This window comes from Pleurodeles waltl, chromosome 6 (assembly GCF_031143425.1).
Source record: "Pleurodeles waltl isolate 20211129_DDA chromosome 6, aPleWal1.hap1.20221129, whole genome shotgun sequence".
Taxonomy (NCBI): Eukaryota; Metazoa; Chordata; class Amphibia; order Caudata; family Salamandridae; genus Pleurodeles; species Pleurodeles waltl.
Window position 1 is genome coordinate 141,222,884 of NC_090445.1, and position 26,024 is coordinate 141,248,907.

Sequence of the window (26,024 nt, forward strand, 5' to 3'; positions counted from 1 at the left end):
TGTCCGTCTTCACTTACCTCATACATGGAAGATTCATCCGGTCTTTCATGTTTCTCAGCTTAAACCTTATGTGCCTGACCCTTACTCACGTCAGTTTCCTTGTCCACCTCCTGTACTCGTGGATGATGTTCCTGAATATGAAGTACAGGAAATTTGTGACTCTCGTCTTTTTCACAAACGCCTTCAGTATCTGATTCATTGGAAGGGTTATCCTCTCAGTGAATGCTCTTGGGAAGATGCATCTTCCGTTCACGCACCTCTCCTGATTCAACGCTTTCACGGTTTATTTCCTCTCAAACCTGGGCCTTCGGGAGGGGGACCTACTGTCGCGGCGCGCGGTGCGGCGCGAGCCGAGAGCTCGACTCAAGCCGGGCGTTCGGCTCGGGCCGCGCACCGCGTTGCTATGACGCGGCGCGCCCCCAGCCTCTCCTGCGCATTTCGAGGCCCCAGACTTGCATGGGGCCTCGTTCTACCTTCTGCTTTCCACGATACTAGGGGTCTATGACCCCTCTTACCTGTTTTTTCGTTTCTTTCCCTTTTTTCTTCTTTTTCTTCTTTTCTGCAGTCTTTTGTTGTGCCTTTCTTTATGTCTTTTCCCCCTTCCCAGATTCCTGTTCTTTCCCAGCATTCCTTGTTCCCTATTCTCTATGGTTCCTGTTCTATTCTGTTCTATGTGTTGTTTCCCTGTCTAAGATGGTGTCCTTTTACTTCCTGTGGGTCACTTTCTGTTTTTTAGTATATAAGGGCTGTGTTTTCTTCTTTCTTTGCGCTGCAACACTTTCTGCTCAGTTAGTGTCTTCGCTCCTGATTTCCTCACCTTTTGGTTCTGGATTTCAGCTTTCTGTGTTTCCTGACTTTTGCTCCTTTTGGATTCCTGTTTGTTTGTTCTTGTTTTTTCCAGGAATCTTCCTGTTTGGAGGTTTTTCCCCTTTTTCTAAGCGTTTTTTTCCCTCTGGCGCTATTTTCTGAAGGGCACGGTCTGTTCTTGGCGTCTCCATTGCCTACAGCACCGTGGCTACCAGAAAGAGTCGCCCCTTTTTGGGCCAAAGTCGAACATTGAAGATCCACGCCACCAGATCTGCAAATTCCAGGCGCAAGCAGCACGTGAGTCGTGACAGTTTTAGGTTGGTCGGGAGGGTGTTCCAGGTCTTGGCGGTGAGATAGGAGATGGATCTGCCACTGGAGGAGTTTCGTTGGATGCGGGAGACGACGGCGAGGGCGAGGTTGGCGGAGCGGAGCTGTCGGGTGGGGGTGTAGAAGCTGAGTCTGTTGTTCAGATAGGCTGGTCCAGCGTTGTGGAGTGCTTTGTGTGCATGTGTGAGGAGCTTGAAGTTGATCCTCTTGTCGACGGGGAGCCAGTGAAGGTCTCTCAGGTGGGGGGTGATGTGGCTGCGACAGGGCACATTGAGGATTGGTCGGGCGGAGATGTTTTGGATGTATTTGAGGCGCTGCAGGTGTTTGGTCGGGATACCTGCGTAGAGTACGTTGCCGTAGTCTAGCCTGCTGCTGACGAGGGCCTGTGTCACTGTTCTTCTTGTTTCGGTCGGGATCCACTTGTAGATCTTGTAGATGTTGTAGCCAGAGGAGGAGATGGCATTGACCTGATTTGACATGGAGAGGGATGAGTTGAGGACGAATCCAAGGTTGCGTGCGTGGTCGGTCGGTGTCGGTGGGGTACCCAGCGAGGTTGGCCACCACGAGTCGTCCCAGGCGGAGGGGGTGGGCCCTAGGATGAGGACCTCCATCTTGTCCGAGTTCAGTTTCAGACGGCTGCCTCTCATCCAGTCGGCGACGGCCTTCGTACCCTCGTGAAGGTTGGTTTTGGTGGTGTGTGGGTCCTTGGTGAGGGAGAAGATGAGTTGGGTGTCGTCGGCATAGGAGATGATGTTGAGGTTGTGTTGAGCACTTGTGTGAGGGGAGCCATGTAGATATTGAGCAGCATCGGGCTGAGCCCTGGGGTACGCCGCAGATTATGTTGGTGGCTTCGGATTGGAAGGGAGGGAGGCGGACTCTCTGGGTTCTGCCGGAGAGGAAGGATGTGGTCCAGTCGAGGGCTTTTTCTTGGATTCCAGCTTCATGGAGGCGGGTTTTCAGAGTGTGGTGGCAGACCGTGTCGAAGGCGGCTGACAGGTCTAGGAGGATGAGGGCTGATGTTTCGTCGTTGTCGAGTTGGCGTCTGATGTCGTCTGTGGCGGCGAGAAGGCCGGTCTCGGTGCTGTGGTTCCGTCTGAATCCGGACAGGGAAGGGTCCAGGATGTCATTGGCTTTGAGGTGGCGGGTCAGTTGTGTGTTAACGATTTTCTCAATGACCTTCGCCGGGAACGGGAGCAGGGAGATGGGCTGGAAGTCCTTGAGGTCCTTGGGGTCCTCCTTGGGCTTCTTGAGAAGGGCGTTGATTTCGGCGTGCTTCCAGCTTTCCGGGAATCTCGCTGTTTCGAAGGAGATGTTGATGACCTTCCGTAGTTGGGGTGTGATGGCTGCATCGGCTTTGTTGTATACGTGGTGCAGGCATGGGTCTGACGGTGATCCTGAGTGGATGGAGTTCATGATCTTGCGTGTTTCATCGTCGTTGACATTGGTCCATGAAGTCAGGCGGTTGGTACAGGTGGTGTTCGTGGAGGTGGAGTCTGGCGTTGTCAAGGTGGTCATGGTGTTGAAGCTGTCATGGATGTCAGCGATCTTCTGGTGGAAAGAAGTGGCCAGTGAGTCACACAGCTCTTGAGAAGGTGGGATGTTGTTGACGTTGGTGCTGGGGTTGGAGAGTTCCTTCACAATGCTGAAGAGCTCTTTGCTGTCGTGTGTGTTGTTATCCAGGCGGACTTTGAAGGAGGATCTCTTGGCTAGCCTGATGAGTTGGTGATGTCTGCGGGTGGCGTACTTGTGCGCTGTGTGGCTGTCGGGTGTGCGTTCGTGGAGCCATTTCTTCTTGAGTTTCCGGCAGTTGCGCTTGGAGGTTTGGAGCTCGTTAGTGAACCAGGTGGCTTTCTTGTGGCTTGGTTGTTGGTGGGCTTCTTGAGTGGTGCGAGGTAGTTGGCGCAGTTGTTGATCCACTGTCTGAAGTTGTGGGCTGCGTTGTCTGGGTCGGTGGGGTCCGTTGGCAGACTCTGGGCGAGGGCGTTGGTCAGCTGATCTTCGGTGACTTTGCTCCAGCATCGACGGGGCGGTGGTTGGGTGCGGTGGTGTTTGGTTTGTTTCTTGAAGGTGAAGTGGATTCAGTGGTGGTCGTTCCAGTGGAGTTCGGTCGTGTGGTTGAAGGCGAAGTGCGCGCTTGTGGAGAAGATGGGATCGAGTGTGTGGCCGGCGGCGTTGGTGGGTGCGGTGACGAGTTGTCTGAGAACAAGGTTGGCGAGGTTGTCAATCAGAGTGGAGTTGGCCTCGTTATTGTTCTCAAGGTGGAAGTTTAGGTCCCCGAGAAGGATGTAATCCATGGAGGTGAGTGCGTGGGTGCTGGCGAGGTCGGCGATGGAGTCGCTGAACGGTGCCCTGGGTTTAGGGGGTCTGTAGACGAGCGTCTCTCTGAAGGTGGTGTTGGGGAAGGTGTGGATTCGGAAGTGCAGGTGTTCAGCGGCCTTGAGGGTGTTGTCCATGTGAGTGTAGACTTCGAGGGTGGACTTGTGGACGATGGCTATTCCTCCTCCGATTCCATTGATGCGATCTCTGCGGGTGACCTTGTAGCCGTCCAGGATGGCTATGGCGATGTCGGGTGCCGAGGAGTCATTCCACCAGGTTTCGGTCAGAAAGGCTACGTCAGGGGCGGCGGTGTCGAGCAAGTCCCAGAGCTCGATGGTGTGCTTGCGTGCGGAGCGGGTGTTGAGGAGTATGCAGTGGAGGTGGTTGATTCCGGTCCTGGGAGGTTTAGTGGCTCTGTCGCAGGTGAAGCTACAGGTGCGGCAGGAGAAGGGTCCGTGGGTGCGTTTCGGGGTGGCCTGGAGGCAGGTGGTGTCTCGACCGGTGTTGAGTGGGAGGAGGGTGCTGGCGACGTAACGGAGTCTGGCGGCATGGTGGCCAGCGGCGCGACCACCATTAAGAAGGGGAGGAGGGTGGCGGGATGCAGGGGCGAATGGGGGCGTGAGGGGGGCAGGGCCTCAGTGATGCAGTGGCGGGAAAGGGAGACGGCTCGGGGAGCCGAAGCGCTGGGGGGCAGGGGCACAAGAAGCGACACAAATGCGGGGAAAGAAAAAAAAACAGGCTCAAACAAGGAAAAACGAAATACAAAGAAAACAGTGAATACATAATTTACCAAACACACTAACGCTTACCACTAGACTCCAGGGAAGATCAGGTCCAGGAGGGCCTCGATCCCTTGGCAGCAGCGAGGGCGGGGTGGGGAGACACGGGCACAGCTAGGTGGTGCTGTGCGCGCGGGAGTGTTCACCTGGCCACAACAGGTCAGGGGTCACTCCTGCACTATGCACTATTGCACTATGGTGATTATTAGGCCTAGCTTGACAGCACAGCTGTCACTTACCTTATGAGATCAACAGAAAATGATCTTTAAGTATCACTACTTAGGGAGGGGTTTTGACTTCACTCAAATGTTAATTTTGAGTGCCTTGAGTACAGATTTTTACGCCGAAGTTGTGTGCTTTTACTGAATAAGTGTGCATTTCTTGCACACTTTACCTAGTGGGAATTCATATGCTAAACACAGCAGGGCTTAGTTAATTATGGTGTCAATCCATTGAGCAAAGCAATATGTCTGATGTGTTCATTACAAAAGCTATTTTAAAGGTAACAGGCCTTACTTATTTGCTGTGAAAAACATATGTTAAAGCCAATAGTCTTCTAAAGGTGTATTGTCATTCCAATGTATTAAATGTTGTAGACAGGTATTTTGTTACAGGGAATCTCATACATCACAATGGCAGCCAAGGGTTTTGGTGCTGATTACTCCTTTTGACTAGCAGCATAATTGGAGATTGTCAATCTGACAATCCTTGTTATGCCTTTTTCAGAGGGATTTTTGAAGGAGGCTGGCCTGGCTTATGGTGGGTACCTGATGGTACTTACACCTTGTGCCAGGTCCAGTTATCCCTTATTAGTAGATTAGTAGTGTTCTGGCATCTTAGGCGACATGCAAAGCTCCTACCATACCACATATATCATATAGGTACTATATCATAAGAAAGACAATACTCAGAGTTACTGAAAATAAATGTACTTTATTTTAGTGACAATGTGGCAAAAATATCTCAGAGGATATACTCCCTTAGGAGGTAAGTAAAATACACAAAATATACACACAAACCAAAATCAGGTAAGTAAAACAGTCAGAAAGTAGAGCAAACACTGTAGAATACAATAGGATGCGATAGGCCTAGGGGCAACACAAACCATATACTAAGAAAGTGAAATGCGAACCACGAATGGACCCCTAGGCTAGTGTACTGCGTAGAGAGTCACTGGAAGTGTAAGAAAACACTAAGGGTGTCCAAGATACCCCACCCCAAGACCCTGGAACGTAGGAGTAAAGTACTGCTATTTCCCCAGAAACACACTAAACTCGTGATAGAGGATTTTGCAAAGACCACAACAGACTGCAAAGCACTGAAGACGGATTCCTGGACCTGAGGAACTGCAAAGGAAGTGGACCAAGTCCAAGAGTCCTGAAAGTGTCCGGGGAGGGAGGAGCCCACTAAACCCCGGATGAAGGGGCAAAATGGCTGTCTCTGGATGGAAGAAGCTGAAGATTCTGCAACTATGAAAGATGCTAGGAACTTCTCCTTCATGCATAAGATGTCCCACGGAGTGCTGGAGGATGCAGAGTTGTTTCTTTGGCAAAAGACTTCAAACAAGCCTTGCTAGCTGCAATAGTCACGGTTAAAGAAAAAGGGAGCTGCCGGGGCTCAGGAAGGACCAGGATGTAGCCACTTTGGAGAGGAGACAGAGGGGGCCCTCAGCAACATAGAGAGCCTATTCACAAGATGATAGCACCCACAGAAGACCTTGAACATGAGTTCAAAAAGTCTGAACACAGCAGTCATCTCAACACTGCAAAATAGGGTCCCAAGAAGCCGGAGATCAACTCAGAGAGCTGAGCATTGCAGGACAGAGTGCTGGCATACTGGGCTTGGCTGTGCACAAAGGATTTTGTGGAAATGTGCACAGAAGCCCTTGTGGCTGCAGTTCACATGGTGCACAGGATTACTGTCTGGAGAAGGGAGGCAAGGACTTACTTCCTCCAAATTTGGGCAGTTGGACTACTGGACAGTCTGGGTCACTTGGGTCCACCACCTGTGTTCCAGGTGCCACGCTCGTCAGGATGAGAGGGGTCCCAGAGTACGGGTGACCCTGAAGTTTGGTGCCTGCTGGAGCAGAGGGAAGATTCTGTCAAGCCCCAGGAGATTCCAGTGCAGGATGAAGGCAGGCATCGCCCAAAGCATGCACCACCAGGAAACAGTCGAGAAAGCCGGCGGGATTAGGCGCTACAATGATGCTGGTAGTCGTCTTGCTACTTTGTTGCAGTTTTGCAGGCATCCTGGAGCAGTCAGCGGTCGATCCTTGGCAGAAGTTGAAGAGAGAGGTGGAGAGGAACTCTGGTGAATTCTTGCAAATCGTTATCTGAGGAAAAGCCCACTGGAGGGACCCTAAATAGCCCTCAGAGGAGGATTAGCCACCTAGTCAGTTAAGCACCTATCAGGAGGGGTCTCTGATATCACCTATGGGCACTGGCCACTCAGAGGACTCCAGAGTGCCCTCACACCTCTGGATCCAAGATGGCAGAGGTCTAGGACACACTGGAGAAGCTCTAGGCACCACCCCTGGGGTGGTGATGGACAGGGGAGTGGTCACTCCCCTTTGCTTTGTCCAGTTTCGCACCAGAGGAGGGACTAGGGATTCCCTAAATCGGTGTAGACTGGCTTATTCAAGGAGGGCACCATCTGTGCCCTTCGAAGCATTTCCAGAGGCTACCCCTCCCCAGCCTTTAACACCTATTTCCAAAGGGAGAGGGTGTAATACCCTCTCTCAGAGGAAATTCTTTGCTCTGCCTTCCTGGAACTGGGCTGCCCAGACCCCAGGAGGGCAGAACCCTGTCTGTGGGGTGGCAGCAGCGGTAGCTGCAGAGAAAATCCCAGAGAGGGTTTGGCAGTACCCGGGGTCCATAGTTGAGCCCCGCGGATGCATGGAATTGGCACCCCAATACCATGGCCGTATTCGGTGTTACACTTGTGAAGCTACATATAGGTATTGACCTATATGTAGTGCACACGTGTAATGGTGTCCCCTCACTCACAAAGTCCGGGAAAATGGCCCTGAACTATGTGGGGGCACCTTTGCTAGTGCAACGGTGCCCTCACACCTAGTAAATTAGCAACTATCCTTCAGCAAGTGAAGGTTAGACATATAGGTGACTTATAAGTTAATTAAGTGCAGAGAAAATGGCTGTGAAATAATGTGCGCGTTATTTCACTCAGGCTGCAGTGGCAGTCCTTTGTAAGATGTGTCTGAGCTCCCTATGGGTGGCAAAAGAAATGCTGAGGCCCATAGGGATCTCCTAGAACCCCAATACCGTGGGTACCTAGGTTCCATATACTAGGGAATTATAAGGGTGTTCCAGTGTGCCAATTAGAATTGGTAAAAATGGTCACTACCCTATAGTGATAATTTTGAAGGCAGAGAGAGCATAAGCACTGAGGTTCTGATTAGCAGAGCCTCCGTGACAGTTAGTCACTACACATGTATACACATTCAGGCCACAGACTATGAGCACTGGGGTCCTGGCTAGCAGGATCCCAGTGAGACAGACAAAAACAAACTTACATACATGTAAAAATGGGGGTAACATGCCAGGCAAGATGGTACTTTCCTATAATTTTATATTGTTTCCCAACTGTAATTCTGAATATATCGTTGTAATTTTATGAACATATGCCTGCTTAGGTGCAATTCAGGAAGCCTCGTTTGGGTACGTTGATTAAGCCAGTTAATGAATAAAATAGGCTTGGTTGTCTTACTAGAAAAGTTATACCAGATATCATAGATCTGATCTGTTCATTATGCAAGTTATGATAGCTGGTAGGCCTGACTTTCTGTGAAGGTGTTTAAGTTTGGATTGTTATTACACTGTGTTGAAAGTTGTATTTTGTTATATGGGATATCATAGATTAATTAGTTAGCAAGGGATAGGTGTTGGTTGTCCCCTGGATAAATCTTTGGAGTAGAAGGTAGGGTGATTATCCTTGATAAGACCACTTAAAAAGGGTTGCATCTTGCTTTGCCGACTGTATTTTAATATGTATTTGTAATTGGCTCACTGATGACTCACCACTGAAAAAGCTTGTGCTCAATATAGTATGCCTGAGTGAAAGATGAAGACAATACAAAGATAACGTTTGTAGGCATGATTGGTTCATTTAGGACAGTTATGTCAGATGCCATAGGACTGATCTCTTTAATATGAAAAGTTATAACAACGACATTAGGCCTGACTTTTTGTTCGAAAATATTTTAAACCCATTAGGCCTTTATGGGAAGATTGTGTTAAAACTGAGTTAAAGGCTGTAGACAAGTGATTTTTACATGGAATACCAAAGGTTGAAAATGAGTGTGCTTCAGTGACTGGGATAGTGTACCGTCTTTTAGTTTTCTATTTATTTGCATTTTATAGTTCCTCTTTCATTTCTTTCTGTCTTCTTTGCAGAGCATCCTACAGCTCCTCTCACAATATTGTTGAGCCATTCATTTTTTGCCCATTAAATCTGTAGTGTTCTGCGGCCACTGTTTCCAAAGTAGGTAGCAATCCTGGGATGGCATTGTTTGCTGTGTATCATTGTTTCACTATTCCAAGATTGCCACTATATTTAGCATCATCACGCCGGCCACCTTGAATCAGTAAATCAATGATACACCATACACTTTAGCATTTGAAGATGGCTGCCCACTTTAATTTTCACAGAATGTCCATTTTGGAATGGTAATGTGTATAGTGTGTCATTTGCACCTCAAAGATGGCCAACACGTTTCTTCTGAACATGGCCACTAAGCTGGCAGTTAAACATTTAAACAAGAGTACATTATGTACAAGTCGGATGCCTCCTGTTGTGTTTAATTTTAGTTTTATATTGCCAGCATATGCATACTAGGTTTAGGTGGTGGAATTCTAATTTTATCTACTTTTATTGTTTAATTGATCTTCCATATGTTTTTTGAGTTTTCATGTCTGTTTTTGTTGCTGATGGATAAGTGGGTAAATGCAAAAATGAGTTACTGGTTAAGTGAATACTGACAGAGTACATACATGATGATCTATTAAACATCTAAACTAATCACTATCTGAAGAGGCATTTTCAGTTATAAACCAGACCTGTTGACGTTGCTAATGCTTGTTTTAATGTCATGCTGTAGGAAGCTGGCCTGGTGTGTGGTGGCTACCCAAGGTACTTCCAACGTATAGTAGGTCCAGATATCCCCCTCTTAGTGAAGTGTAGGCAGTGTCTAGAAGCCAGGCTCTCTAGAGGTAGCTATGGATGAGCAGCCAAGGCTTATCTAGAAGACATCCAAAGCTCGTGCAACACCACTGTAGTCAAACAGCACTTACACACATGAAAGAAAACACTCAGTTGTACAAAAATAAAGGTACTTTATTTTTGGAACAAATCACCACAAAATAGTAGAAGGGCAATCCTCCAATAGGAGGTAAGTAATACACTAAATATATATACTAGTTGTAAGGAAATGCCTCCTTGCATGGTTACCCCCTGACTTTTTGCCTTTGCTGATGCCAAGTTATGATTTGAACGTGTGCTGGGACCCTGCTAACCAGGCCCCAGCACCAGTGTTCTTTCCCTAAACTGTACCTTTGTCTCCACAATTGGCACAACCCTGGCACCCAGGTAAGTCCCTTGTAACTGGTACCCCTGGTACCAAGGGCCCTGATGCCAGGGAAGGTCTCTAAGGGCTGCAGCATGTCTTATGCCACCCTAGGGACCCCTCACTCAGCACATAAACACTGCTTGCCGGCTTGTGTGTGCTGGTGGGGAGGAAATGACTAAGTCGACATGGCACTCCCCTCAGAGTGCCATGCCAACCTCACACTGCCTGTGGCATAGGTAAGTCACCCCTCTAGCAGGCCTTACAGCCCTAAGGCAGGGTACACTATACCACAGGTAAGGACATATGTGCATGAGCACTATGCCCCTAGAGTGTCTAAGCAAAACCTTAGACATTGTAAGTGCAGGGTAGCCATAAGAGTAAATGGTCTGGGAGTCTGTCAAACGCGAACTTCACAGCACCATAATGGCTACACTGAAAACTGGGAAGTTTGGTATCAAACTTCTCAGCACAATAAATGCACACTGATGCCAGTGTGCACTTTATTGTAAAATACACCCAGAGGGCATCTTAGAGATGCCCCTGAAAACATACCCGACTTCCAGTGTGGGCTGACTAGTTTCTGCCAGCCTGCCACACACCAGACATGTTGCTGGCCACATGGGGAGAGTGCCTTTGTCACTCTGTGGCCAGGAACAAAGCCTGTACTGGGTGGAGGTGCTTCTCACCTCCCCCTGCAGGAACTGTAACACCTGGCGGTGAGCCTCAAAGGCTCACCCCCTTTGTTAAGGCACCACAGGGCATCCCAGCTAGTAGAGATGCCTGTCCCTCCGGCCACTGCCCCCACTTTTGGCGACAAGGCTGGAGGAGATAATGAGAAAAACAAGGAGGAGTCACCCCCCAGTCAGGACTGCCCCAAAGGTGTACTGAGCTGAGGTGACTCCTACTTTTAGAAATCCTCCATCTTGTAGAAGGAGGATTCCCCCAATAGGATTAGGGATGTGCCCCCCTCCCCACAGGAAGGAGGCACAAAGAGGGTGTAGCCACCCTCAAGGACAGTAGCCATTGGCTACTGCCCTCCCAGACATAAACACACCCCTAAATTCAGTATTTAGGGGCTCCCAGAACCAAAGAAGACAGATTCCTGCAACCTAAAGAAAAAGAAGGACTGCTGACCTGAAGCCCTGCAGTGAAGACGGAGACGACAACTGATTTGGCCCCAGCCCCACCGGTCTGTCTCCCTACTTCGAAGAAAACTGCAACAGCGATGCATCCAACAGGGTCCAGCGACCTCTGAAGCCTCAGAGGACTACCCTGCATCTAAAGGACCAAGAAGCTCCCGAGAACAGCGGCCCTGTTCACAAACTGCAACTTTATGCAACCAAGAAGCAACTTTTTAAAGACCACAAGTTTCCCGCCGGAAGCGTGAGACTTTCCACTCTGCACCCGAGGCCCCCGGCTCGACCTGCGGAAAACTAACACTACAGGGAGTACTCCCCGGCAACTGCGAGCCCGTGAGTAGCCAGAGTTGACCAACCTGAGCCCACTCAGCAACGCCTGCAGAGGAAATCCAGAGGCTCCCCCTGACCACGACTCCCTGTAACAAGGAACCCGACGCCCGGAACCAGCACTGCACCCGCAGCCCCCAGGACCTGAAGGAACCGAACTCCAGTGCAGGAGTGACCCTCAGGCGACCCTCTGCCTAGCCCAAGTGGTGGCTACCCCGAGGAGCCCCCCCCGTGCCTGCCTGCATCGTTGAAGAGACCCCCGGGTCTCCCCATTGATTCTTATCTGAAACCCGACGCCTGTTTGCACTCTGCACCCGGCCACCTCTGTGCCGCTGAGGGTGTACCTTCTGTGCCTGCTTGTGTCCCCCCAGAGCCATACAAAACTCCCCTGGTCTTCCCTCCGAGGACGCGGGTACTTACCTGCTGGCAGACTAGAACCGGGGCACCCCTATTTCCATTGAAGCCTATGTGTTTTGGGCACCACTTTGACCTCTGCACCTGACCGGCCCTGAGCTGCTGGTGTGGTAACTTTGAAGTTGCTTTGAGCCCCCAACGGTGGGCTACCTTGGACCCAACTTTGAACCCTGTAAGTGTTTTACTTACCTGTGAACTTAACATTTACTTACCTCCCCCAGGAACTGTTGATTTTTTCAGTATCCACTTTTAAAATAGCTTATTGCCATTTTTGTCAAAACTGTACATGCTATTGTGATTATTCAAAGTTCATAGAATACCCGAGTGAAATACCTTTCATTTGAAGTATCACTTGTAAATCCTGAACCTGTGGTTCTTAAAATAAACTAAGAAAATATATTTTTCTATATAAAAACCTATTGGCCTGGAGTAAGTCTTTGAGTGTGTGTTCCTCATTTATTGCCTGTGTGTGTACAACAAATGCTTAACACTACCCTCTGAAAAGCCTACTGCTCGACCATACTACCACAAAATAGAGCATTAGAATTATCTATTTTTGCCACTATCTTACCTCTAAGGGGAACCCTTGGACTCTGTGCACACTATTTCCTACTTTGAAATAGCATATACAGAGCCAACTTCCTACATTGGTGGATCAGCGGTGGGGTACAAGATGTTGCATTTGCTGGACTACTCAGCCAATACCTGATCACACGACTAAATTCCAAAAAGTTTCATTAGAAACGGATTTTTGAAATTTGAGCTATTTTTCTAAATCTTTAAAAGTCCTGCTATGGCCTTGTGTCAGTCCCTGTTAGCATTTCTTTTAGAGTTTAAAAGTTTTTTAAAGTTCTAGAGATAGTTTTAGATTCTTAAAAAGTATCCCAACTTTTAGAGAAATCATGTCTACTGCAGAAGAGATGGTGGTGGAGCTCAACCTCACCCCTTACCTGCATCTTAGGATGTCAGAGTTAAGGGCTCTCTGCAAAATCAAAAAGATAAAAACTGGATCAAACCCTACCAAAGTATAGCTCCAGGAGCACTTGGCAGAGTTTGCTAGAGACAGCCCCTCTGAAGATACCCTTACAGAGGATGAAGCTAGTGAAGTGGAGGACAATTTCCCCCCTCCACTCCTAGTTAGAGAGACCAGGGTTCCTCCAACCCTGACTCCATATGTGATAGTCAGAGATGTTGCTTCTCCCACAGAGGAGTCCAACAGCTCTGGGAGCATTGAGGGCAGCCTCAATGAAGATGACCTCCTGTTAGCCAGGATGGCCAAAAGATTGGCTTTGGAGAGACAGCTCCTAGCCATAGAAAGGGAAAGACAAGAGATGGGTTTAGCTCTCATCAATGGTGGCAGCAACTTAAATAGGGTCAGAGATAATACTGACATGCTCAAAATCCCCAAAGGGATTGTAAAAAAATATGAATATGGTGATGATTTCACCAAATGGTTCACAGCTTTTGAGAGGGCTTGTGCAACCAGAAAAGTAAACAAATCTCACTGGGGTGCTCTCCTTTGGGAAATGTTCACTGGAAAGTGTAGGGATAAACTCCTCACACTCTCTGGAAAAGATGCAGAATCCTATGACCTCATGAAGGCTACCCTGAATGAGGGCTTTGGATTCTCAACTGAGGAGTACAGGATTAGGTTCAGGGAGGCTCAAAAATCCTCGACCCAGACCTTGGTTGATTTTGTTGACTTCTCAGTCAAAACACTGGATGGTTGGATTAATGGCAGTGGTGTAAGTGATTATGATGGGCTGTACAATCTGTTTATGAAAGAACACCTTTTAAGTAATTGTTTCAATGATAAACTGCATCAGCATCTGGTAGACCTAGGTCCAAATTCTCCCCAAGAATTGGGAAAGAAGGCAGACCACTGGGTCAAGACTAGGGTGACCGAGACTTCCACAGGGGGTGACCAAAAGAAAGGGATCACAAAGACTCCCTAGGGGATGAGTGTTGAGATATCTAAGGGTAAAAGTAAAGAGTCTTCTACAGGGCCCAAAAAACCTGCTCAGGAGGGAGGGTCCCAAGCCTCTTCACAATCCACATTTAGGTACAAGGGTAAAAACTTTGATCCCGAAAAGGCCTGGTGTCGTAGCTGTAATCAGCAGGGACACCAAACTGGAGACAAGGCCTGTCCCAAGAAAGGTTCCACTTCTACTACTACTTCAGTTAGCACTGGAATAGCCAGTCTCCAGGTGGGATCAACAGTGTGCCCAGAGCAAATCAGGGTCCACACTGAAGCTACATTAGTTTCCGAGGGTGGGGTGGACTTAGCCACACTAGCTGCCTGGCCCCCTAATATGCAAAAATACAGGCAGCAGCTCTTAATTAATGGGACTAGTGTAGAAGCCATGAGGGATACAGGTGCCAGTGTCACAATGGTGACAGACAAACTAGTTTCCCCAGGACAATACCTGACTGGACAAACTTATCCAGTCACCAACGCTGACAATCAGACTAAAGTACATCGAGGCAAGAGATCCCAAACCTGGTGCCACTAGGAGAGCGGTAGTGCCTCAGGAGTTTAGGGAGTTCATTCGGACCTTAGCCCATGACATTCCACTTGCTGGGCATTTGGGACAAACCAAGACATGGGAGAGGTTAGTCAACCATTTCTATTGGCCCAACATGTCCCAGAAAGTCAAGGAGTTTTGTGCCTCCTGTGCCACCTGTCAAGCCAGTGGTAAGACAGGTGGCCATCCAAAGGCCCCCCTCATTCCACTTCCAGTGGTGGGGGTCCCCTTTGAAAGAGTGGGAGTGGACATAGTGGATCCACTTGAACCTCACATAGCCTCAGGGAATCAGTATATCCTAGTAGTAGTGGATCATGCTACTAGGTACCCTGAAGCAATTCCCCTTAGGTCCACTACTGCCCCTGCAGTAGCCAAAGCACTCATTGGTATCTTTACCAGAATGGGATTTCCTAAGGAGGTGGTTTCTGACATAGGTACCAACTTCATGTCAGCATACCTGAAATATATGTGGAATGAGTGTGGGGTGACTTACAAATTCACCACACCATACCATCCACAAACCAATGGTCTTGTTGAAAGGATTAACAAGACATTGAAGGGCATGATCATGGGGCTCCCTGAAAAGCTCAAAAGGAGCTGGGATGTCCTCATGCCATGTCTGCTTTTCGCCTACAGAGAGGTGCCTCAGAAGGTAGTAGGGTTTGAACTTCTGTTTGGCCATCCTGTAAGGGGACCACCAGCACTTGTGAAAGAAGGCTGGGAGAGACCTCTTCATGAGCCTAAGCAAGATATAGTGGACTATGTACTAGGCCTACGTTCCAGGATGGCAGAGTACATGGAAAAGGCAAGTAAAAACCTTGAGGCCAGCCAACAACTCCAGAAGATGTGGTATGACCAAAAGGCTGCTATGGTTGAGTTTCAGCCAGGGCATAAAGTCTGGGGTCTGGAGCATGTGGTTAGCAGGATCCCAGTGAGCACAGTCAAAAACACTGACAAACATGCCAAAAAGTGGGGGTGACCATGCTAGAAAGATGCTTCTTTCCTACACATACCCGATCAACATTTGTTCCAGAGGGTCCAATATTAGGATCTGGGGAAATAATATGAAGATGTTTTCTGTTCTAGTTTACTTTTTGCAGTGTGTTTATATGCAAAACGGCAAATGAGTGAAGAATTTTTGACTGCAACATTACCTTTTGCAACATAAATTGTTGCAAGTTTCACAATTTTCATTTGTAGGCCCTGAGTACACAGTGGATGGAATTACATGGAGGGATAAACTGTGGCCAGGAAGAATGTTTCTGGTCTCTATCCACGCACATTAATCTAGCTAGTATAAATCATTGCCCAGGAATAGGGATTAACATGGACCTAGAATTACTGTGTCTGAAACCATTAGCGCTGCCCCTATTCTGCCTCCATTTACCATCTGGTTTGATCAGGTGATAAATGAAAGTGGGTGGTCATCAGGTTCGGTGTCACCTGCAGAGGCTCTGGGCTGGCATGGTATAGTATTCCATGGGTAGGGTTGGGTGGGAGTCAAGACATCGTTTGGTGGCCAGTAAAATTGAATCCAGTGTTCATGTGCTCTTGCTGGCGGGTTCACTGGGCTGATTATAATTGAGTGAAGCAGTATGCTACCTAGCAGTACCACTCTATCCAACTAACAATATGGCCCATATTTGTTTATGATGTATTGATGTTGGCTGATTGCAGGAGACTCCTTAATAGAATTGATAAAATTGTCCGGATTTGGGGGTTCAGCATATTGGAACCGCCATTAGTGTGGACAATGGATCCTTTCTGGGTGGTTTAGGTTTTGATAGCAGGTAGAGATGCTATAACTCACTCACTTGTTTATTTGTTATTCCCCAGGATTGTCCCAGTTATTCTGTGACATACTCAGTTTCAAAGTTTTAGGAGTTTTCCTAAAGGCTAGGTGTCTAGTGATGGTCTCTAGTGCTACATTGAAATGTTTTAAATTCACCGGACTGTACAGCTGGAATGCCGACAGACTGAGATGGAACTGAAAGCTTTGATCAAGGCAGACAATCTTTAAGTGTAAAAGATAATGCTATCCTCTATGTCATGAGATGGGAGAAAGATTAGTTTTGATTTGCTTAACATTGGCTGTGAAGGAGAGGTCACTATTTTTGAGTGTATGGCAGGGGGTCATGAGCAATGCAATGACATTTGGGATTGGTTTCACGGTGGAGTACTTCAGTATTTTATGAATTGTGATTGAGCAGATATATGCTGATGCAGGAGGTGTTTGCAGGGGGTTCATGTTGATCTTGAGGATCAAATGAGTGTCGTCTACACACTTGTGACAAAAAGACCAGGTGAAGATTAAAGGGAGGTAAGTTAGGCACTGAACTGAAGAGGAGGCTGTGGGGTCACAATCTGCACTGAGGTACAGGAATGTGGAACTCCTATTGCCCCATGCCTGGGACATATTGTTTGGGGTCAAGGGCAACACGTTTTCATGTTTATTTTGTCCTTGGGACAAGTAGGCTCAACCCCAGCAGCACAAACTCTTTGCTTGCTAGTTAACAGAGAAAATAACTGTCTGCAGTTGAGGTAATACATGTGTCTGTAGGCTACTGCTGATAGAACTTATATTTATAGTTCATTAATGAAAATCCTTCATTATTAGGGTGAGTGCTGTAAATAAACATTTTATGGTCACACTGCACTACTGACAGTGGTTCCAGTAAAAAAAAAAAGTGTACACACATTTGGAAAGTTTAGCAGTATAAGGCTAAGTATAATGCTCCCAGAATACTCTCTGATTAGATGCAAATGTTTGCAGACGTTTGTAAGCAAGAGTGATGATTCTTTGCTTTCACAATAAAATGTTTTTTTTTAAAATGCAAATAGGAAATGGAACGTTTCGCTACTTTTAAATTTTAGGTGCTATTTCATTGAAGAGTCATTTAGTAAAATGTGTTGATGCATGCTAGTATTTCATAAAATAGTCCTAATGGAAAATCAGTGTAACAATTTTCAGTAAGATTATGGGACACATGAAAATAAACAAGCATTGGCAAAGCCAACCAATCTGACATTTTTTTGCGAGGCTTTTGGTTTTGTCAAAGTGTGTCTTGCTGTGACACAGCATTTGTAACACTTCATTGTTGTGGAAGCTGCCAGGCACTCACCATTGTAAAACAAATCTCAGGAAAAAAAAAAAAAGTTGGTTTGGTCTCAAAAAGCACACAGTGCCACTAGTGGCGTAACAAAGGCCCTGCAGCCCTCCTCCAGCCCACCCCCTCAGCACAGCACCTGCCCTGAATGAGTCTGGGGGGGCTCCATGTTCTTTGCAGGGGGGCTTCTCTAGCTTAGTTATGCCACTGATTGCCACAGTCGTTCCTGGCACTGAACAAAACTACTTTGTGTGCCATTATGCTCCTTGTGAAAGAGCAGAATGTGATCACTCACAGTAAAGGCAGTCGATAGATAGAGAGAGAATTAGAAGTGTAATAAAAACAAAATGTCTTTGTTAATGCCAGACATAATTAGGGCCCAAATTCTTAAAGTCACGCAAGTGCACCCGTGGTATATGTCTTTGAATTAGCGGTTTTCATGAATTCACAAGAACGTACAGAAGTAGACCAGAAAATTGTACTCCTAGAAAATATTTTTTAACTGTATTTTAGCAGGAGCAAATATGCATGTGTATATTTGCTCATGTGAATATCTGTTGAGCGTTTACTAGTTCACTTTCCCTCCATCCACTTTTTTCCCAACCCTGGAAGAACTTCTACTTCGGCCATTGTCAGGAGTTAATTTCCAACCTTTCTCATTATGGGAAAATATTGGAGAAGAGCTGGTGAAACTCATTAAAGCATGCAAGTTAGGTTTGCAGACTCAAAGGCATTCCAGCCCTGGAACTGTTTGTTACTGCTTCCTCCAGCCCCAGTATGTAGATCTGCGGAAAGGTGGCAATATAAGGGAATCGCTATAGGAGGGATTGAAATTGCAAGTATTCAAGCCCTACTATAGTAGTAGCTCTGGCATGATCAGAGAGGTTATTATCAGAGCTTTTACATAATGAGATTCCTGCCATAATTCGTCACCGCACTACACGGCACCAAAGGGACAAGTAGATTTTTTTACAGGACAAGTAACTTTAAGAAGCAGCCTTTCCCGTGGATAAGTAGGTATTTTATTAAATTCCACACCCCTAGGGTATTTGTCCTGTATTATGGTTAGAGCTAGTTAGAGTTTATAGGAGACAACTGGAGAGCACTAGAATTTTGGGAAGAGCGCGGTGCATATGGTACACATTGTACACTAATGTGGCCAAGAAACGGTTTAGTAGCTGAGGATACCTCGACCAGGTCGGGTTTCTGTAAGGACCTGTGTCTGTTTGAAAGCCTCTGTTTGTGAGGATGAGTGGCAGCACATAGATTTGATGAATGGTTTTGTGTATTGACATAATGCTGGGCAGGTGTTTCTAGTTCGATGGTAATTTAAAGATGGTCCAGAAAACAACATTCCTGCTCTTGCAGCGTCTTTTATCTCATGAGGCCTGGATAAAACAGGTGACGGCAGAATAGACCTGACTTAGGGAGGCCATGAAGACTGGTTCCCTGCCTAAGAACGTGGAGGGAGTCAGAGTTACTTAACCAGCAGGTGCTGTTCCTATAAGAGTCAGAGCCCATCTCCTATGTGAGGGCCTTCTCACTCTCTAAACTCCAAGCCCTTAAGAAGTAATACAATCTTAGAGCAGTAATGGTCATAGACTGAAAGTCTCTGAAGAAAAGACGAAGATAACTACAATAACCAAAAGCTGATCGTATATTTGTTGCCAAGGTGGTAATTATCTCCAGCCAACCATGAAGCAAGCCCAACTTGTTTATCCCAGAGAACCCCCTCTGTAAGCTGTGGATGGGAAAAAAATTGCATCATAGAAATGAAAAAATAAATTTGTCTTCTTCCCAATGTCAAGAGATGTTTTCAATGCTTTAACTCAATTTCTCAAATACCTCAAAAATTCTAGGTAACTGTAGGTGTCCTGAAAATAAATGTAGTGCAAAGTTTATGAGTGCATTTAACGAACATGGGGCTACATGCATGAAGAACTGAAGCAGCGGTTTCCTAATTGCTTTTTACTGCAGATCACAATTAGGAAATCTCTATTTCTAATGCATGAAACTCTTTTGAGTTTAATATTGCGATGCCTAGTGGGTCGCAAGTAGACCTAACTCATGAATAATAATGAAATAAAGGAAAAAGTGATGTGTTTTAAAATTAAAAAATTAAAAGTTGAAGTTCCATTTTTTTAACAGTAGGCAGTGGCCCGGTGGACCACTGCCTGCTCTTAAAAAATATTTTCCAAACCATTCTTAAAGGGGAAGTGGTCTCTTGGGGACCCCTTGCCATTTGCAAATAGGTTACCACCAACTTTGAGTTTGTGGTAAAGTGTGTATGCTTTGCGACCATGTTTCAGTCACAAAACATTCATCCATACCATTCAAGAGACACCCTAAACACTACCCCTCCAAATACAGAATAGCAAAATCCGAATTGCGATTCGGTCGCAATTAGGGCTTTGTACATCCCACGATTCCGAAAACGGAACTGATAAAAATAATAAGCATGTTAGGAAAAAAACCTGCAAATGAGGAATATCAGAGGGGAGCTTGTACTTAACTAACTCCCAGTGCTAGCACTTTAAAATGGCCACGGTGTGGCATGTCTGTTCCACAGCAGTCCTATAATTTTTGTAAATCAACTTAAGAGGCCTTTTTGCGGTGCCGACTCACAGAGAATGGATACATCAGGCTGGAGTAGAAAGTATGTCAGCTGATTTAAACAGAAATGGTATTGAATGTTATGGTGTGAGAAGTTAACATCGCTATTGGTGTGCAAAACCTTTTTTGTTACTAGCCATATTCCATGAAAATCCTAAACTATACCATTTGTAGAGTTGGCAAAGTATTGTGGTTTAAGCTGGTCTTGGCACCCACAAATATTTTCTGTGCATTGCATGGTAATTTTCAGTCTACTTATGCCCAGTCAAGATGGAAAATGCATGCAGACAATAGGTTCACCTTTTGCATATTTTTCTATGCATAATCGCAAATGTATTCAGAATTGCTCTGTGCAAGGTTATCTTCTTCAACATAAGCTGTTCCAAATGTCACGATTTTCCTATATAGATATGGGACGCTGAGAAGTTATCACTGGAACATTTCGAAGATTTCAAATAGAACATTTTAAAGATTGCAAAAAAAAAAAAAAATCTTTGCACACTCATGCTCTGTGTGCCCTGAGGAATCCAGAGCTTCATGCTGCAACTCCAGTAGTTATATCTACAGCTGCACAGTGAAGTGCTGTTATCACATGTCTTTTAGGTATGACTATATACTCCTCTACTGCTTCCTCATCAGAAAATTCAGGAAACCTCTATGGCTAAGACCATTGCCACTCCTGATAATTAAATGAAAGTTTATCCTTAGATTAGTAAAACAACATAATTAGAAGAATGTTTTCGAAATCTTCACCACCAGAATATCAAACCATTGTTTGCATTTTAAAATATGGTTTATTGAATAGTAATTTCTCAGAATTAGAGATTTATGTTTTCTGGTCAAGAAAGATGAAGGAACAGAAATGGAAACCCTAAAGAGAGCGTTGCTACAGTGAATTGTCCCAGTCCCAGCCAGTGCCCATCCCACCTTGTGAAGGCTTCTGTAGTAAATTTGCAACAATTAGGGCATTTAAGATGCTCTCATTTGGCACAAGTCGTTTGAAGTTGTTAACAGCTGTTTCACATATTCTTCGTCCAAGCAACCTTTCACTGCTCGATGGTGTAGTACGTGTTAGAGAGCTAAGGTTTCTTCGTATTCATCTTGGGCACCGCCTCATTTACTTGCATACTTGACGTGGTGGTGAAGTGTCCATCAGTGCAATAAAGAGTCCAGAACATCCTTTGGTTGTCTTTGCAGAGTTGAAAATGGCCTAGTAAAAGCAGAGGTTTGAGCATGAGGAGTTACATTATGGAAGGAGAAAGTGACCCTCCTCCTGGGTTGTGCATCTTATTGAAGTTTCCGGTCAGAGTAACATTTCATAAGGTGAGGTTCAGATGCTGGCTACAGTTTCTGTTCACTGTGTTTCTCCTGCTGCGAAACCACTTTGCCATCAATCAGGTCCTGGGTGATTGTCTTTACAACTCGGCTTCTAGTACTATCTGGGGCTGAAAAGAAGAAGAAACATGGAAGTGAAATATGGAGCACAGAGAACAAATAATGAGGAGCAAAGCAGCGAGGGCCATGAGTATGTTAGTGGGAGTCTGGAATTCTGCATCATTCTGTGAATCAGGATTGGGATTTTGCCTTCGCAAATCCTTTTATTTGAGCATCTAAATTGAGCATTGTTAAGTAAATATATCTTTTATCGACCAGAGAAGCATTTCATTTGAAACCAAGAAGTGCACCAAACTGGCCAAAGAAAAGCGAATATTATCCTCAAATAGGCTTTGTTTTCAGGGTCCTTCTTCCCGTGTTATGATTTTAACTTTTATGCATGATAATCATCGAAAGCCGATATCCCAGTCACTGCATGTGCCTCATTGGAATACTTTATTTGCATCACGTGCCTCATGTGAACGTTCTAGTTGGTGCATGTACCACATGAAAAAGTGATCATTATTTTGACAGCCCTTCTTTTGAACATATTGTTATTAGTAGGTGTCAAGATGTTAAAATTGGTGCATGTCTCTCTGGAGAAAATGTGAAGGGATGTGCTGAATATGAACATTCTATATGGTGTATGTGGATCACTTGAAGCTTCTACTTTTGCACGCGCCTCGTGGGCTATCCTAGTTGGTGCATCACCTCATTTGATAACTTTGCTTGGTACCTGTGCTCGATGGGAATGCTTTCATTTTTCCAGCCCTTCGTTTGAATGTGCTAATAACAGTGCATGTTCTTCATGCAAGCATGCTAACCCTGGTGCAAAGAGACTTTCAACACTGTGCTTCATGTGAACATTAGAATTCAGTGTGTAAAGCCTGATGGTGCTGCCTGGTGCATTTGTCACTTGGGAAAATTCTCATTTGATCAGATGCCTCAGGGAAACATCGCAGTTAGTTCTTGTGCCACATGGGATCATTCTATTTGTGTGCATGTGTATTGTGACAGTTGTAGTTTTTAGTATTTGTCTCTTGTGAAGATTCTGTTTAGGGTATGAACCCTATGCGAACCTTCTAGCTTGTGCAAGTGTATCCTAGGATAGTTTTATTTTTATTGCCAGTCTTTCAAGTCAACGTGCTGTTATTGGTGCCGGTAAACATGTGCATGTTGGTGCATGTGCCCTATGAGAATATTCTCACACATGGGAATGTACTTCATGTAAGCTTTCTAAATGGTGCACGTGCTTCTGACTAACGCTGTAGTCGGAGCATGTGCTTTCAGCTCTAGACTATCCTAACTTCTCAGACTATTGTGCTTCGACTGAGATGACCATGGCCTTCTTTTAGGAATTATACGTATGTTTTCTTTGTAAAGGTCACCTCCACATCCATCCCACATTCAATGAACTCTCGATGGTAAAAAAAAGAATGAGTGTGTACTTGAGGGAGAAGGCAGAGCTTCAGATAAGTGTGTGTATTTCACTGTGCACATTTGAAAAATGACAGTAAATTAATTAACTTAATCTGCTATTTACGATGAAAAAAGACATCCATAGTAGGCAGAGAGGTCCAGGCAAACTGGTAGGAATTTCAAGAAACAGTGATCAGGATTGAAAAGACAAGGCCAAATCTATTGTAAAAGTGGGCAGCCTATTTAGTGAATGTAACACCACTTTGAGAGGGGCCAGGTGATGTTTGGGAATTTCAAGGGGTGAGCTTACAAAGAGAAGCACACAAGAGGGTTTAATGTTTTGAAGGAGCCTTGGAAATGCTGTACTCTATCTGTCTGTGAGTTGAAATCTGCTGCAGGATCATAGTCTTGTCCAAAATAAAGCCTAAGCACTTGGCAAATTCCACAATGTAGGGTGGCAGTTCAGCACAGAGCTGGGGTTCAGCAAGGCTTGTACTGGGATGGCTGAGTTAACGGGAGAGATAAGGAGGAACTCAGATCCATGCAGTAGTGTGAGGCTAGCTTCCAATGTTGCACCCACTTCTAGATACCTGGAAGGCATGGATAATATAACCATTAATTTAATCTTGCCACTCCCAATGGCCCGGTCTGAATTAAGGATGGGACTGTTCCCCTTTCTTGTTCGGGGTAGTGTTACTACGTGTGTTCGCTTCCTTCCTTGCTAACATCAGAAAAATGTGGGTCTAGCTCCTGTTTTTCAGCGGCTTTCAGTGTTGCAGCTTCTCCCGCTCATTCAACTAGTAAAGCAATGATGGTCCTTCATAGGCACCTGGACAAAGATAACGTTCAGGAGTGTGCGAAGTTTGCGTAGTTTACTTTTGTGTAGTTATGCAAAGTTTCACAAGAATTATGCAACATTAAGAAAAACACAAAACTAGCATTTAGCATTATACTTTTGTGCGATGCACATCCTCACATCCATTTTGCACACATAGACTCTGATTTATACTTTTTTTGCGCCGCATTTGCGCAATTTTTTTACGCAAAAGCGGCGTACCTTTACAATATACAAAATTCACGCCGCTTTTGCGTCAAAAAATGGCGCAAATGCGGCGCAAAAAAAGTATAAATCAGGGCCATATTGTGCTAAAAAAACAGTACACAAATCACAAGTGTTGTGAAAAAACCCTAAACACATTCTGGTCATTTGTGTTGTTTCCGTGCTTTGATGCTAAATTGCGTCACATGGCGTAATGGCATAATTTCGAGAAATTTTGCAAAACAAGTGTATTACTAAATTCTTGAAATTGCATAAAATTACGCCAGCATAGCCGAAATTTCACCCAGACCTACTCAAGTTTACAGTAGGCAGGGCTGCCCGATAGACATCCAACCCCGATTGCTTGAGAAACGTCATGACTGAGCAACTCGAAATTTCACATTTCAACCCTGCCAGCAGGCTCTAAACAGATCCCTTGGGTTTTCTCACTACATCTCGCCTCCCCTCCATTACCTTTAATGGTGTCTCCCTGAAAAAATAGGATTGAGTCTGTGACAGAGGAAGTGGGTGTGTGAGTGTTGTGGTATTTCGATACGAGAGAGTTCAGAGGTTTCAATTGCATCAGATGCGCTGATAGCAATAAATGTGATGCGACGCTTTGATGGGGCAGCTGTTTGTTTCGTAGGAGCCATGTGTTTGTGGTATGTTGTGTTAGGGTGATAAGCGAGAATGTTTCATGAAACAAGAAACGTCATTCTGAAGGCACGGACATGAAGCAACGGCAAAAGAGAGACACTCACCTTTTGTTGACTGAGAGCTGTGACCACTGAAAGCAAACAAAAAGAGACACGCGTGACTGAGTGTAGCCTGCTCTTAAATTCAGCATACAAAGCAACCAAGTGAGGGAAATGTTTCAAGTTATACTTCACCAAGTACTACCAATGGTACTTGCTTGGCTCTATTTCCCTGCACTTAGAAACTGCAACGTGGGTATGATCCCAGCTTTGACGTATCCATACCTGCCGTCGCCCTCCAGCAGGCGCCGATAGGTCTCAATCTCCTTCTCCAGCCTTGTCTTGATGTCCAAGAGTTGCTCGTACTCTGCAACCTGGTGCTCCATATCGCCCCTGATATATGCAAGCTTCTCCTCCACCATGCCGATCTTGACCTGAAGTTCTGCCAGCTGGGCGCAGTAGTTTCCTTCGGTTTCTGCCAAGTTGCTTTCTAAGGATTTTTTCTGGCAGAGAGCAAGACAAGGAGCTTTGAAACATTGTGATCAAGCATGGAGTAGTTGCTACTTACATGGACACTGGGCAGTGCACTTACTAGCCCTTGCTGTGAATAAGGTGTATATTTTACAACCCATCTGTTTTCACATGCTCTCATTGTTGGGAGAAAAGGTAGAAAAAAGAAGAAAGCCAAGTAGAGAGATGAAGGAAAAAAGTGACACTGGGGAGGGAAAAAACTAGAGACGGGGAGTTGATTGAGGAAGAGAAGAAAGAAGGGAGAAGGAGGCTAAAAGAAGAGGAGACATTGGGAGGTACAACGGACAAAGAGAGAAATGAATGAGGTTGAGGGTGAGTATAGGAGGACAGTGTAGAAATGAAGGGGATAAAGGAGGATGAAGGAGCCAGCGAGAGTGGAATGAGAGGGAGAGAAGAGGTATGAGTTCCGTGGTGTCACCAGTACTCCAAGGTGTAATACAGGAGTATCCGGTTTTGAATGCTCCATAAATGTGGTAGCAGGAGTAAACGTACCTCGACTATATATCAATGAGAAATAGGAAGGGGGGCAGAAAAAATGCAAAGAGGTAATGAGAATAACATAGCAAGAGAGATGAAGTGCAGAGAGACAAGATAAACATAAGGTAGACCAATTGGTGAGGTAGGTAGAGATGTAAGATAAAGAGACAAAGGTGAGTAGATGGAATGAAAGATACAAAGAGGTAGGGCGTGGGAAGTGGTAGATAGAGCGAGAAACAGGGGGAGAGATAGTTAGGTTTTAGAGTGAGATAGAACTCTCTAGAGATAGGGAGAAGGAAATTTACCAAGTTGGTCAAGGTTAGAGTTCACAGAGAGATGAAGGAGAGAAGGAGAGAAGGTAGAAAGAGAGGTGAGCAAGAGACATTAGACAGGTTAGGAAGGCGAATAAGTATGGAGATGTGTGGTAAAGAGAGAGAGTCATTAGGTAGTGAGAGGGGTAAAAAAGATGTTAGATGCAAAAAGAGGTCAAGTAGAGAGAATAGTGAGTCAGAAAGAAAGGTGGATAGACTGATGGGCAAAAAACATAAGCT

At 45.6% G+C, this 26,024-nt stretch overlaps 1 protein-coding gene across 1 annotated transcript in view; it reads right to left on the reverse strand.

The window, feature by feature from the left end:
• Positions 1 to 20,709: 20,709 nt before the first annotated feature.
• The window catches only part of LOC138299391 (keratin, type I cytoskeletal 10-like), a 31,664-nt gene continuing 26,349 nt past the window's right edge, over positions 20,710 to 26,024 (reverse strand). The window contains exons 6-8 of the mRNA XM_069237618.1: positions 24,751 to 24,968; positions 24,532 to 24,557; positions 20,710 to 21,383 (exon numbers count right to left, since the gene is read on the reverse strand). Of these exons, the coding sequence (XP_069093719.1) occupies positions 21,280 to 21,383; positions 24,532 to 24,557; positions 24,751 to 24,968 (348 nt within the window). The 3' untranslated portion in view covers positions 20,710 to 21,279. The remainder of the gene's footprint in view (positions 21,384 to 24,531; positions 24,558 to 24,750; positions 24,969 to 26,024) is intronic.